Source organism: Acanthisitta chloris, unplaced genomic scaffold (genome assembly GCF_000695815.1).
Source record: "Acanthisitta chloris isolate BGI_N310 unplaced genomic scaffold, ASM69581v1 scaffold33819, whole genome shotgun sequence".
Lineage (NCBI taxonomy): Eukaryota > Metazoa > Chordata > Aves > Passeriformes > Acanthisittidae > Acanthisitta > Acanthisitta chloris.
This window is the reverse complement of record NW_008692598.1, coordinates 24,064-37,857: the sequence shown is the minus strand read 5'-3', so window position 1 is coordinate 37,857 and position 13,794 is coordinate 24,064. Positions and strand designations below refer to the sequence as shown.

General features: G+C 43.9%; 1 protein-coding gene across 1 annotated transcript in view; it reads right to left on the bottom strand.

Moving 5' to 3' along the window:
- Nucleotides 1-2,998: 2,998 nt before the first annotated feature.
- Nucleotides 2,999-13,794, bottom strand: part of LOC103809856 (dual specificity mitogen-activated protein kinase kinase 1) — a gene marked incomplete at its 5' end in the record, with an annotated part of 19,984 nt that continues 9,188 nt past the window's right edge. The window contains 6 exons of the mRNA XM_009082726.1: nt 2,999-3,918; nt 4,943-4,988; nt 5,730-5,791; nt 7,028-7,092; nt 7,563-7,770; nt 10,169-10,293. Coding sequence (XP_009080974.1) covers nt 3,805-3,918; nt 4,943-4,988; nt 5,730-5,791; nt 7,028-7,092; nt 7,563-7,770; nt 10,169-10,293 — 620 coding nt within the window. The remainder of the gene's footprint in view (nt 3,919-4,942; nt 4,989-5,729; nt 5,792-7,027; nt 7,093-7,562; nt 7,771-10,168; nt 10,294-13,794) is intronic.

Sequence of the window (13,794 nt, the reverse complement as noted above, 5' to 3'; positions counted from 1 at the left end):
CCTGTGCAGGGCCAGGGTTGGGTGCAGTGATCCGTCTGGGCCCGAACAAATCCAAGTATTCTGTGATTGTGTGTATGTACTATGTGAGTGTATGATTTGTTGGCTGTTGGAGAAATGAGTGAGTTTGAGGCAGCTGAACTAAAGACTGATTGGGATTTGAGGATCCTGCAGATTATGGTGAAGGAACTTAAAACAGGGATGCAGAGGATTTAACAAAGCTTTTCTGAGACAGACAGGTAAAACCCCCCAAAAGTCTGAGCCAGAAATGTCACAGAGTGTCTCATAAGCCAGGAGTGGGGTTTGTGTGAGTAGGAGTCCAGGCAGAGGTGAGTGCAGCAGCTGCTGTGCTCCTCATTCCAGGTGGAAGAGCTGGCACTGCAGTCCATGATCAGGTCCAGCGAGGAGAACGTCCCTGTGCCATCAGCGCTGGCAGAGGACACTCAGCAGGTAAGGGGGTCGTGCCTGGACTGGGAGGGCCTGGCTGACCCCGCGGGGAGGTGTCAGCATCAGGGGAGCTGTGGCTGTGGGTGGTCTTCATGTGGAGCTCCTCATGGTGACCCTGGTTACTGCAGAGCTCAGCTGTGAAATGTCTGCTTTGTTGCTCTTTATGTTTCAAGGGTTTCCCTATTTCCCATCCCTGAAAGCAGCATCTTTTCTGGGGGGTTGGGAAACACCCGTTTGTTGTAGCTTCGGTTCACCATTTATTCAATATTGTGTTAACACTCTCAGCTGTGCCACTGGGGGAGCCACTGGTGGTGAGGATGGAGGCACAGGTACTGTGAGCTGTTCACCACGTGCATGGGCAGCCTGAAGGAGGTGAAACTGTTCCTTAGAGAAGGAGCTCATGGCTGTGATGGACTCTCAGTCAGCAGTTCTGAGATCTCTGTGACTGCACAGCTTGAACAGGGGTTTGAGAAGTGATTTGGGGGTTTGCTAATCAGCTCTTTTGTGTGACAGGCTCTTGGGCAGATGGACAACGAGGCTGCTATCAATCAGACCCAGCTACACCTCAGTCTTCAGCACCATAAAGAGGAAGAGGAGGAGGAAGAGGAGGAGGAATCTGATTCCTAAGAGACAAATAGCAGAGCTGGTTTTTAATGGAGACTCAGGAATTTCTTCATTCCTATAAAACTCACCATCTGATTTCCATTTTGTGCTGTGTATGGATATGAACTATGTGATGTATGAGATGGTGTCTAGGGAGGTGACACTGAACGCAGGAATGTCCCAAACTGAGCACAGCTTGACTCAGATGTTAAAATTCAAATCTGCTGCACAAACATGTAGCATAATCCATTCCACATTTACAGCCTAATGTAGCTGTTACATCTTTGTATGTGGAAGGGAGAAGCAATTAATCAGCCAGACTAATTTAACACATACATTACAGCAATAACTTGTCTGGCCTCAGTTCCTGATGCTGAAGAACACACCAGGCCCTGGGGGCTGGTGCTGAACCAATGATTCTATTATAACCTCATCTGTCTGAACTGGGAATCTAAGATAGAGGATGAGAAAGGCTGTGTCCAGGGTTGTCTCCAGCTTTCAGTTGCTGTGTTCTCAGTTCCATGGAAAACTGGAGTTCTTCCCAGTGTCCTTACACTGGGGGTGCAGGTACAGCAACAAATTCAGAGTGCAGCAACAAGATGACCTCTCTGTGCCCACTGGTGCTCTGAAGTACTGTCAGTCTGTCCCAGTGAAGTACTTTCTATTTGTTGCCCTTTCAGAGTAGCAGCCAAGGAGCCTTTTATTTGTCCCGAAGTTGTACAGTAAGAACTGGGTGGTTTTGCTTGTAATAAGGAACTCATACTTGTAAATTGGTGATCTTTTCTTTTTCCCTCATAGTAGCTTCCTAAGTCAATGCAAGTGCACCTTCTGCTTTCATGGGATCTTCAAGGAGAAATGTAAGAACTGAGCTAGAAATGTAAAGAGATGTCAAGTCCCCTCCACAATTTGTGTATTGGCAAAGTGTATCCTGGGTGTGGTCAGAACACACCATTCAGCCCCCACTGAGTTCCTACCCCTGTTCAAGGAGAGATTGTTGACTTGGCTCTTGGTTTGTAGCAATAGAATCTGAATGTTGGAATGTAAATGTAGCTTCATCCTGTGCTAAAAGACTAATTGGGTTTTGAGGATCTTAGATATCTTAATGAAGGACCTTACAACAGGAGTGCAGAAGATTTAGCAAAGCTTTCCCAAGAATGACAGGTTAAAAAACCCCCAAAGTCTGAGCCAAAAATATTCTCAAATGACACTATCAACTGATTCCTCGCAGGTATGTGTGTGAGGAGCTGGTTTGGGAGGAGCTCAGGAGCCAGCCTGGCTGTTCTGGGCACATTCCACTCCAAAGGGTGATGCAGACTGGTGAAAAGCTTTATTTGTGCCCAGCATGGTCCAGAGTAGTTTTCATGTATATCCTTCCTGCTGCCATTTGTGAATGAGCCCCTTGCTTGCTTCTGGATTGAAAAAACCAGTGCTACTGCATGTTGCAATAAAGTTCTGTTCCTGCTGTCCTACTACATACACCTGTGCTTGCAGTGTCCAGGTTACTGCTCTCTGGGGCCAGCATGTAAAGTGGGAGTTGAATCTCTAAAAACTTGTCCACATACTATGTATTTCTTTTACCAAACAGTAAAAGGTACTGGTGTAGTTCTGTGTTGGTGTGTGAATCCACAAGGAAAGCTCAGGGAAGGGCTCAGTTTACACAGGGCACAGCTGTCACTCCTCCAACAGTCACAACAGAGCCAGGACAAGCTGGAGGAAGCCTTGGCTGTGTCAGTGACTCATTTCCTGCTGCTGCTGGGCTGAGGGATGTTCTGTCCCTTTGATACTCGATACTGGTGGCCATGTGGAAGTTCATGTCCAGGCTGATGGGGATTCCTTTTGGGAAAGAATTTCAGGCGTTTCCTGATGAGAAACATCCTTTCAAGGAGCTCAACTTTTATAGTGCAGTGACCAGATTAAACCCTTGGGTTTGTGAAAGAAAGGCTTCAAGAAGTTACTTGATAATATATTTATTAAGAGAACCCATTGCTAAACATCCGAGAGAATAAAACAATAAAGGATCTTCATACACTTTAGACACTAAACACAGTTGTCATGAATCTTCAGGTTAAAAGAAAGCAAAGTGCTTGGATCATTGATTCTGTAGGACACTTCCAAGAACTAACTTTTAAAAATCAATTAGAAAGACATCACTAAATCCAGGGCTGATGATGATGATATGTTTGAAAAATAAATATAGAAATATGAACAAGTCTACGATTAGAATAGTGCCCTGTACATTCCAAGAAATGCAGAGCTCTTGCCTTCTTTGCCTGGAAAGAGAGAGATCTCTAAACAACATCAACATTTGGAACCATTTGGCCTAACTCTCAGGTACAGTGTGACAGCAGCAAAGCATGTTGGACAGACAGCCTGGGAGCATCCCTAACCCGCTCTGCAGGGAGATCAGGTAAAGCATGATTGAAGTACCAACGATTTACAAAGAGTCTTGATAAGGTTCAAACAAGCTGGGGGTGACCTCCCCCCCAGGGCTATTTTTTCATTAAGAAAGAATATCCATAATCACCTAAGCTCAGCAAGCACTGCCACTCACACAGCTCACGTTTGGTCAGCGAACAAACGGGACCCAACACGATACCAAGGAGGTCATGACGAAATTGAAAACCATTTGGCACATGCTATCAAGACATTCTTCCTTAAGAGGTGAAATACATGTTTGAACAGGTACAAGCTGAGGAAATAGGACCAGAATAGCATTGTTGTTAACAGAGGTACAGTACAGGATCTGCTCTTCCCCACTCAGACTCCGGCGGCGTGTGTGGGGGTGCTGGGCTGGTTAAGGCCTATGGTTGAACAAAGCCACCCTGCAAAATCCACCTCCTCAGCTTCAGATCTCTTAATGAAAGCATGAATCTGAGCACAGGAGGAGAACAGTGTTATTATTCAAGCACACCATCTGTTCAATAATCATTTTGAATAACGCAAAGCACAATAAATCCAGTTTACTTCCTAAGAGCTGTAAAACCCAACTACCCATAAACTTTGTGAAACTACATCAAGTGACCAGGAGAGCTTTTCTGGAGGATTACAGAAACAACCAGCACACAAAATGTGCACATGGCCAAGTATTCCAGAGGAACACTGCCTACACAGTGCCTGTTGCAGAGCACTTACACCACAGTGTATGATAAGGATGTGACTCAGCCACTTGAGATAACACCGTGGAAAATGTCTGCATGGGCACTGAGAAGCTTTGTATGAAGCAAAGTCTGTTTGCATTTTGCACCAGTATTGTACAGCAGGATCAGGGCAGGGAAAAGTTGATTTTCTCCAGTACAACCTAAGTCCTGGCGTTACACTCAGAGCCATGAGAGGATTCACTGAGACTATGGGCACTACAAGCAGAAAACATGCAGGACTTGCTCATGTCTAGTAGTTCTACAGAGTTTGCAAGACAAAGCTGGTAAAAAAAGAGCAGCTTTGTGTTTCAAACAAGTTTTGTGGTTTCAACAGATGATAAAAATGTATTTAACTAGTCCATGTGGTATGTAGAATTTTGTTCTTTTGTCCTCCTGAAATTAATGATCTACATACTTTATTAACGACTAATAAGCCTAAGAGAGTTATTACTAATCTTAAATTATTCTTTTGATAATAGATTTATTAGCATTAAGTTAACATAATAATTGCCACTATTAAATGGCAGACCCCAAACCCCACCAGTTTTGGGCTCCCTACAGTCCCTGTTCCAGCAGGGTGTGTAGCCTTCAAGCTCCCTCTCTCTGGCTCAGAAAAGCTGTTGCTCCTCACACTGAGCTGCTTGTGTCAAAGGCCACACTACACTCCAGGCCATGTGCTCTGATGGGATCTCAGGTCAGCTGAGGAAGCCAATCTGCACAAAGAGAGCTCTGAGTTCAAGTTAAGAACATTCACTTACCATCAGCTGCTTCAGGTCGGCTCTCTCAGCAGGATTTTTAATTAAACTGGGAAACACAAAGTGTTGCACAGGTCACACACTTTAAAACGAACATCAAGTTGTATCTTGTTGGCTGTAGTGCTTTGGTCTGAAGGAGACACCACTCTAGATAAAGCATTAGGTACTGTAGAGCCTCTCTACATAGATCAGGGTCTGTAAGTAATTCCTTTTGTGAGGAAACTGTAAGTTCACATATTCAACAAACTAACTTTTCAAACTGGAATGAACTGCCTCCCTTAGCACTGGTTCAGTGCTGGCATCACTGGAGTGCAACTGGAAAAGTAAGTATGTGGTGGAATGAGTGCTGTGATAGAGATGTTGGTTCAGTGACACACTGGGACGAAGAAACCACCTGGAGCCTGCAAGACTCCTGTATCACATGGCACAGCCCTGCAGGAGGATGGACAGTTACTGCTAAAAGCAGCCTGGAAGCTATGATCAGTCCCTGAGAGCTATAGGGTCTTCAGTGCTGAGAAAGCACTAATTAAGTTGCACACAGAAACAGAAATAAGATGGTAAAGAGGGAACATCTCTCAGCTTTAAGGTTCTCTTTGGATTCATATGCTGTCAAGCTGCTGCCTTTAAGCTTTAGGCACATTAACACACAAAGAAGATTATGCTAATTGCAATGACTTCACATTTGCCATGGCCTACAAGTAGGGACTCTGACTGCCAAGTGACTGACACAGTCAGACAGCAGTGCTGCCCCTCAGTGTGTCCCTCTGCCACTCAGAGAGGAAATACTCACCATTTGTTAACAAAATCTTGAAATTCAGAACCAAAAACACCATTGGGCAGTTTGGGAGGTGGCTATAAAGAAACACAGACAATTTCAAAATCAGCAGTCATTCAGCATAACTAACACATGATGATGCACAACCTACCCAGAGACCTACCAGCTCCATGTCCTACATCTGATAAAGCTGCAACACCCTGACTTTGGTCATTACTCACAGCTGCAGGACTTCAGGTGTTAGGTGTTTTAGTTTCTCTACACACACACCTGAATGGGGCTAAGCTGCCAGTGAAGGAGGCTCAGAGCAGCTGGCAGTGATCAGCACTGTGTCCTTCTCCACACTACTGAGGGAAGATGTCCTGCACACCATTAGCTCCATAATCCCTTTGATCTAAGTACTCCATCCCAGGGAATGAGTTTGTTCAGGCTCTGAACTCAAACAGAACTCTGACAAATCAAGAAGGGACTACATCAAACTGTATCTGACTGCTTTGCTCCCCATGATATCTGTTATAGGATCGAGGCAGTTTTCATTCTTACACCAAGGATCCTGCAAGCACTTGCACATGTGTTACCTGTATGCACAGGGTAGACTTGGCCTGCATTTAATTACCCACTGTGTACAGACTGTTGCAAGGAGCAGCTCTTGCTGACAATTGCCTGTGCTAAATCAGAGGTGGCAAAGATAATCTTGCCAAATTCTCAACTACTGCAGCTCTTCAGCTGAAACTGGCCCCCCCCAGGGATGCTGCAAGAGCAGGACCAGAGCAGCTTAAGTAATTCAATGCAAACTCTATTCCAAGAGTTAATGCTGCATATTAAAGTGTTACATAATATGCAAAATAGATTTGTAATGTGAGAATTGTGCAAGCAGACAAGGAACAGAATTTATCAGTACATGGACAACAGCACAGGCAATGCAGGGACCCAGACATCACCTGTGCCTTTCAAATAGGTGAGTTGGACACAGGTTTTAATAATTTATTCTGCCAAAACAATGTTGCTGTACTCAGCTGTTACAAATGACAGCTAACACAAGCAGGTTTTTTGTGTTGCAAGGACACAAGGAGTAGAGTCACAGGAGTCTCAGTAACACTTGTGAAAATACTGGACACAGACTTTCAATCCTAAAATCCCAACCTCTATTAACTGGCCTTGGAACTTAGCTATTTGCAGATACACTGTTAAGAACTAGCTTGGTCATAAGACTCCAGCAAATTAAACAGGACTAATCCCACAGTCCCTCAGACTCTGGAATGCTTTGAAAAGGCACAATTGTATGAGAGCAAATTTCTAAGTGTATCAATTACCTCATTGACAATGTAATCAAGCAGTTCAAAGATTGCCATTGGGGGTCTGCTGTCTGGTCCATAGGCTGAGAGGAAATTGGAGAAGAGGAAAAACACAGTGTTACTCTCCTTCCATGGCAGAGGTGCTTTAAGAAGCCCAAGTCACATTGTTACATGGCATCCAGTAGATGTACACAAACAAGAGGTGGAACAGCAACAGGGTAATACTTTCATGCAAGAAGACATTGTTTTCAGGTCTGATCCAAACCATTAACTTCACTGGGAATTGTCCTGCTGCACTGGAATCAGCTTTGCACCTTAGAGAGGAGCCAGCACAGACTGGGGTCTTAATGGTGCTTGTAAACAGCCCAGTTGGTAACAACAGGAGCTCTGATCCTCTATTCTCAGATACCTCCTCACAGTGAGGCTGAAGCAGGTGCCCAAAGCAATCTTCTAAAGTTTAGAGCCACACTATGCAGCACCAGTACCAGCTAAAGACCCTGCAGCTGCCAGAGAAGGGTATGAAAAAAGAACTAAACAGATTGTTGTAACTCACAGCTCACTGGTCGACCTGGTGCTCTTTGCCTGGGTGAAGTCTCTGTGACTGGAGAATCCCCTTCCACGGGGCAGCCAAACATTAACTCCAGCTCCTTGGAATCTGGAGGGGGAATTGGGTACCTGCCAATAGCCATTTCTACCAGTGACAAGCCCATACTCCATATATCCGACTGCACAGAGTAGTGAGTTCCCTGGAGTCTCTCCGGCTACAAAAACAAGGGAGAGAAGAGAGACAGGACTGTAACAAGAAACAAAGAGTTGCATTCAGCAATAACCTAAGGATGAAACCCCAAGTTAGTAGTACAACATGCTCCAATGAGTGACTTATTGGTGTTTTCCTTTAGATATCTCATCTGGAGTTCCAGAAATTCTACAAACATTACATAACATTACTGCAACTTTGAGACCTTTCACAAGGTCTGTCACACTGCTGGTTTACTTCTTTAGGATAGCACCTAAATCTTGCAGCTATTAGTGATGATGGGGCAATTAAACAGCAAGAAACCAGTAGAAGCAACTCAAGATTCACCTGGCTTCCCCAAGAAGTTGCTCTTGGATTTGTGCTTTGGGAAGAAGAGGGAAGGGAACTTTCTTGACTTTATGAGGATCCATAAGTGACCTGGTCCTCTAGCAATGCTCTTGTGGTTTGTGCCCTTTGGTTCTGGCTGTTCTACCAGCTCAACACTCACACATTATGGCCTGGCAAACAAAACTGCAATAGGCTTAGAGTATTCTCAGGTAAAAACAAACCATAAAGGGCCGAACACAAATTCTGCAGAGATTATATGCACACACTCATGTAAGTATTACACAAGTGTGTGCAGGCAAGAGCAGACTCAACTAAAACCTGTTTTGTATTGCCTTTAGGAGACTCAAACACTGAAAACATATTTAGGTATGGGATTTTTTTGGTCAGTTGAATGATGTCACACTGCTCCATAGACCCTCAGGTCTGGTCAGGGCTCCCATCTCTTGTTTCAGCTCTTCAGGCAGAAACAGTACATTAGTCCTGCACTAACTCCTTTTGCTTAGTTTCTACACCTGTTCAGTCAGTCTGTGTTGAGTGCTGAATATGGTTTCTGCAATGCCTGATCTACACCACCCTTGGATCCATTTTTACTAAGAGTTCTCTGAGGAAACATAATTTTCTGTTCTTTTAAGATCAAGCTTGAGTGTTACCAAAATGCTGCAGACTCTTGCCTATGTGCATATTTTTGACAAATACATATGTAATGTGAAACTTACTCTCACAGAATGTGAGAATGAAGAATTACTGTAAAGTCTCTTCCCTCTGCCAGAATGGCTGAGTTTAGTTAAATATGGTTGTGTAACATTTCCTGAGATTTGAGCTCTCTCCAGTGTCCCAGCTCAGCTAGCTTCACAGCCACCTGGATAAACTACACAACTGCTGGACAACAGCTAGAGATGCCCAAAACCAAACATTTTCACAAAACTTAAGTGTGAAGTGAGTGGACAAGAAAAAGCAGAAAACACAGAGAGAAATGTGTTCCAGTTAAACATTGCTGATTGTCCACACCTCCATATGGCAGAAAAGGCTGTTTGGCATGTAACAATTCCATATGGATACAAGGATGCAAAGGGAGCTACTGCATGAAAAGGTACTTTAGGCACTATCAAAACAAAGTTACCATCGTGGCTTGGTGTCTGGCACATGATGCCACAGAGCAAGGTTCAACCTCAGTCTGTGAAAACAATAAAGTGAAAAAAACTGAAGGGAGAGAGCACTTGGCTCTCATTCCTTCTACTAGAAGAGAAAGGAAAGCCAATAGTATGTAGGAGATGGAGCTGTGAATTTGGTTCTGCTCATTAGCAACAGCCTCTAAATGTTATGTGGGAACAGAAGCCACGGTTTGATTTCAAGTAAGTCACCAGTATTAAATGACAAAAAGACAATGCTGTCTTAGCTGTTGAAGTGCAGGTTCAATGCTGAGCACAGGCAGCTTTATTATCCTTTTTCCCTTTAAATCTAAGCCCACACAGCTTTAATCCTACAGCCAAACCTCTGAACACTCTGACTGCACGAGTTAATTGTGTGCTGAACAAGGTGTGCATGTAATAATAGACCTGTGATTTCCATTAGCTGTGCCTTTCACATCATGCAAAGAGTGAGTTTCAAGGTGTTCCTCATGTCCAGGAACACAGAACACCCTGTAAATAGCCTCAGATTAGCTCCCATGACCTTGCCCATATCAGCCACTCCCACGACTTCTCTTGTTGCTGCAGCCACCACCCTCACAATAAAAACTTCTTCCTATTATCTAAATTTCCCTTCTTTCAATTTATCCCCATTACTTGGAGCCACACTTAATACAACCCCCAAATGCATTCACTGTTTGGATTCTGCAGTGTAGACACGATTGCATCTCTTTTGGAGTGTCAGTAAATATTTCAAGTTCTTGGCTTTTCCTTACAACAGCTCTTCCCCACATACACAAGCAGATTTGACACTGGCATATTCCTGGAATGCAGGAAGCACTGAACTATGCACAACAGCAGTAAGAGCAACAGTTGGGTTCTTGTTTGATGACCAGAATTGGGCTAACCCTGCCATACCAAACTCAGAGCTACCAAATCTGTACTTACAGACATGTAGGAGCGAGTGCCAACGAAGGAGTTTGCCATGGAATCTATCAGCTGTCCACTGACACCAAAATCACAAAGCTTGATTTCCCCTCTAGAGTTGACCAAAATGTTGGATGGTTTAACATCTGGAAGAAAAAAAATGGGTGATTTATATTCCTAAGAGATGAAACGGGAAATCTGACAACAAAAGGAACATGAAAGGTGAGAAGTGCCATGTGTCTCCCTTTGTCTCCCTTCTATGGCATAATTCTGTCCCTACTCTGGGTAGAATCAGAGAAGAGATTTGGTTCCCTCCCAGGCCCATTTCACAGACTCTATTTAACTACAGATAAAAAGCAATATTTGTAATCACACATGCAAAAAGGCTGTTAGTGCTGTAATTTCCCCATTTCCTGGCTTTCAAATATTAGCTCTGTTCATCTACTTCCTCCTTGCAGATAAACTATCTCCTCTGAGATAAATCAGCGTATGTCAGCATAACTCCTCTTGAATGATGTGCTCTTGCCCAGAAATAATCAATAAAGAGGCCCTACATATTTATTTTACAAAGGTCAATGAACTGTATCAGCCACTCTCATCCCCTCGTACCTACATCAGCATAAATCATCCTAGAGCAAAACACTTCATGGCTTGTGTTCCTGCTGGTTTGGGTTTGTTTGGGGAGTTTTGGGGTGATGGTCTTGGTTTTGTTTGTTGTATGGTGTGAGTTTTTTTAAAGCCCTGAAAAAACAATTATCCTGTTATTGCAAATGTGTATTTAAAATACTTGGAGGTTGTTTTCCTGGGATAGAATCCCCTCGTGATTTTGAATTCATCACTTTTACTAAATGGAAATTTAATAAGGGTCACTGGTAGCTAAGCAACTAATAACAGCTCTTCGTGATTGCAGAGGTACAGGGAACAACTGTTTAGTGTTTCTTTCAGAGCTGTAAGAAGGTTTTTTAATGTATCTCACTGCTTAGCTGGTCATTACCAACACATTATTGAAATAAGCAATCAACAGCCCACACTGGCACAGTGATGCTCCAAACAAAAAGGGGCTGTAAATTGGTTTTGAAGAAAGAATCAGAATTTCACTTCAGAGCAGATCCAGAAATCTACAGACTGTAGCATATTTGTATTTGCTTTTCCTGGTACCTTTCACCTCAGTGCCTGCAGAACTGACCTTTGGTTGTGATGTCAACAGAAAGTCACTGGAAAGATGATACTAATGTGATTCCTCATCACTGGAAAAGATCTCCATGCAGGTTATGCCTCACTAAACAAGATCCACAGGAATTGGACATGAAGACAAAATTATTGCAACTGTTTCTCCCCTCAGCCCCTTTTAGGAACAAAAAGTCTGAACAAAGTTATCTAGTTCTGGAAATTGTGGGTACATCTTCTGCTTCCTGACATTCCATTTCCAGGTACTGAAACTGTCCAGGCACACAGGGAACAGTGTTCTGTGATGATTTGTGCATGCACAAGCTCCTGTAGCCTCAGCTGCAGGACAGAGAGCCTACAACTTGTCCACTTTGCTTGGGGCAAACATCAGCCTGTTAAAAAAATCAGTGATGTAAAACTACTCCATGGTGTTAACCCAGAGGGAGTTGTGCCTGTTTACATGGTGTGATTCCTGGGCATGTCCTGTGCAGGGCCAAGAGATGAACTTGATGATCCTTGCAGGTCCCTTCCAACTCAGAATATTCTGTGGTTCTTTCTACCCAAAAGCAATCCCAGCTGCTTTTGCCAGGTGCAGTCTTCCTCCTTATGGAGAGGGAAAAACATGGGCAGGTATTCTGCATACTACTTTTAATTCCCCATCCCTAGGAAAGTAACTGGCTATAAACATTGCTCCCCTTGATGGATTTTTATCTCCTGAAAGCACAGCAGAGTCCTGGGCAGTGTGTGCAGCTGCTCACCAGGCAGGAAACAGAACAGGACACACTGGTTAACTCGGAGCAGGGATTCAGTAAAGAGCTTGGAGAGGCTTCTGAGCACACAGCTGAACATTCTGGGCACACAGCTGAACCCTCTGCAAGCTCTGCCTCCTCTGGGCAAGTTTTGAGTACTTATAGAGACCTGAGCACAAGTGCACTTCACAAGGAAATGGAAGAATCCAGTCTAGGAGTTTGACCTACCAGTTTAAAATTCCAGCAGGAGGGAAAAAAATAAGAGATAAAAACCAGACCCAAAACAAAGACAAAAGCCAAGCAGATGGTGCAGGGAAACAGGCAGAAGAGATTAGAGATTCCCAGCTATGCAGGAATCTGCACCCCAAGCTCTGTGCTAAAGGTGGGAAAAACAATGTTTGCAAAACAGACTGAGGCACAACAGAGCCTGAACAAATTACAGATACAGCCTCCAGGTCTGTGCTGCTTATCTGGGCACATCTACCAGTTCTATTCAGAACAAAGATGTAAATCCTCACTTATCTCTAGAGTTCATCAATACTTCATGTTCATAATCAAATAGCAAAACTAATCATTAGCATTCCACTGTCAGTCACCCAAATGACATCCTCTTTAGAAGCATCTTACATGTTTTAGAATCCACCTGGTCTTCTGAAGACTTAACTTTTACTTTCAGTGTTTCTCCAGGTGATGAATGCCACACTGCACCTCTCCCAACAGCACAGCAATCCTGTCTCCTCATTGGATTTCTGCACACAGCTTGTATTCCCTGGAGTATTTTCATTTTCCACACAAGGCACAGTGTGATGTTTGCAAGGCTTCTGCCTTCCCACCCCTCTAAATGTAGCACCTATGCTATTTTAACTCCAGAGCTTCTGAGCACTTAAAGCAGTTTCTCTGGAAACCAGAGATGTGTATTGCCAACAGAACGGGAATCCCAAGGCATCCTGCAAAATCTATGCTGGAACTTGGAAGAAACAGACAAAAGGAAGACTAAGTGTGTTACATAAGTATTTAAGAAGTTTTAAACAAAGTGGAAGAAATTTTATATACCATCCCAGACAATCCTTGAAGAGAATTCTAGAGAATTCCTTCACCAGCCCTGAGGGATGAATATGTGACACTGAAAAGGGAGCTAGTTAATATAAAAAAGCTTCCAGAATGTCTTGTTTGGGGTTTGCCTCCTCTGCCTGAGCCCTGCTCCCCCCCCACAGGCACCACCAAGTCCACGCTGAAAGGTGGCCCTGAACATTATCACAACACCATGAGGCAAGAGCCTATTTTGTACCGGCTCCTGAGCAGTCAGACACTTGCAAACATGCACAAGTGATGTGTCCTGCAGCACATTATTGGGATCTTCCAATCCATTTCCATTTCCCAGGGCAGGATCTCATGAGAACACTGTGGAACTGACACACTAGAACAGACCACTGAGACTTCCCTTCTTCCTACCCTGGAGCTGCTGACTGCAGCTGGGGGTTATAAATCTCACAAAGCAGCTTCTGTGTAAGAAGAGACTTTCCAGAGAGGATTAGACTCCACACAGGACCACAGATATCTTTATATAACAGAATAGGAGATGATATTAAGATATCTAGCACATTGATGCTCCTTGCCCTTCCTTTCCTGTGCCTGCTTTGGATCCCACCAGTGTCTTTCAGAGGCTGTGGCTCTATCATGCCTGTTCAGAGAGGACCAGAACACAAAGCACAGAGCTCCAGATGAGCTAAC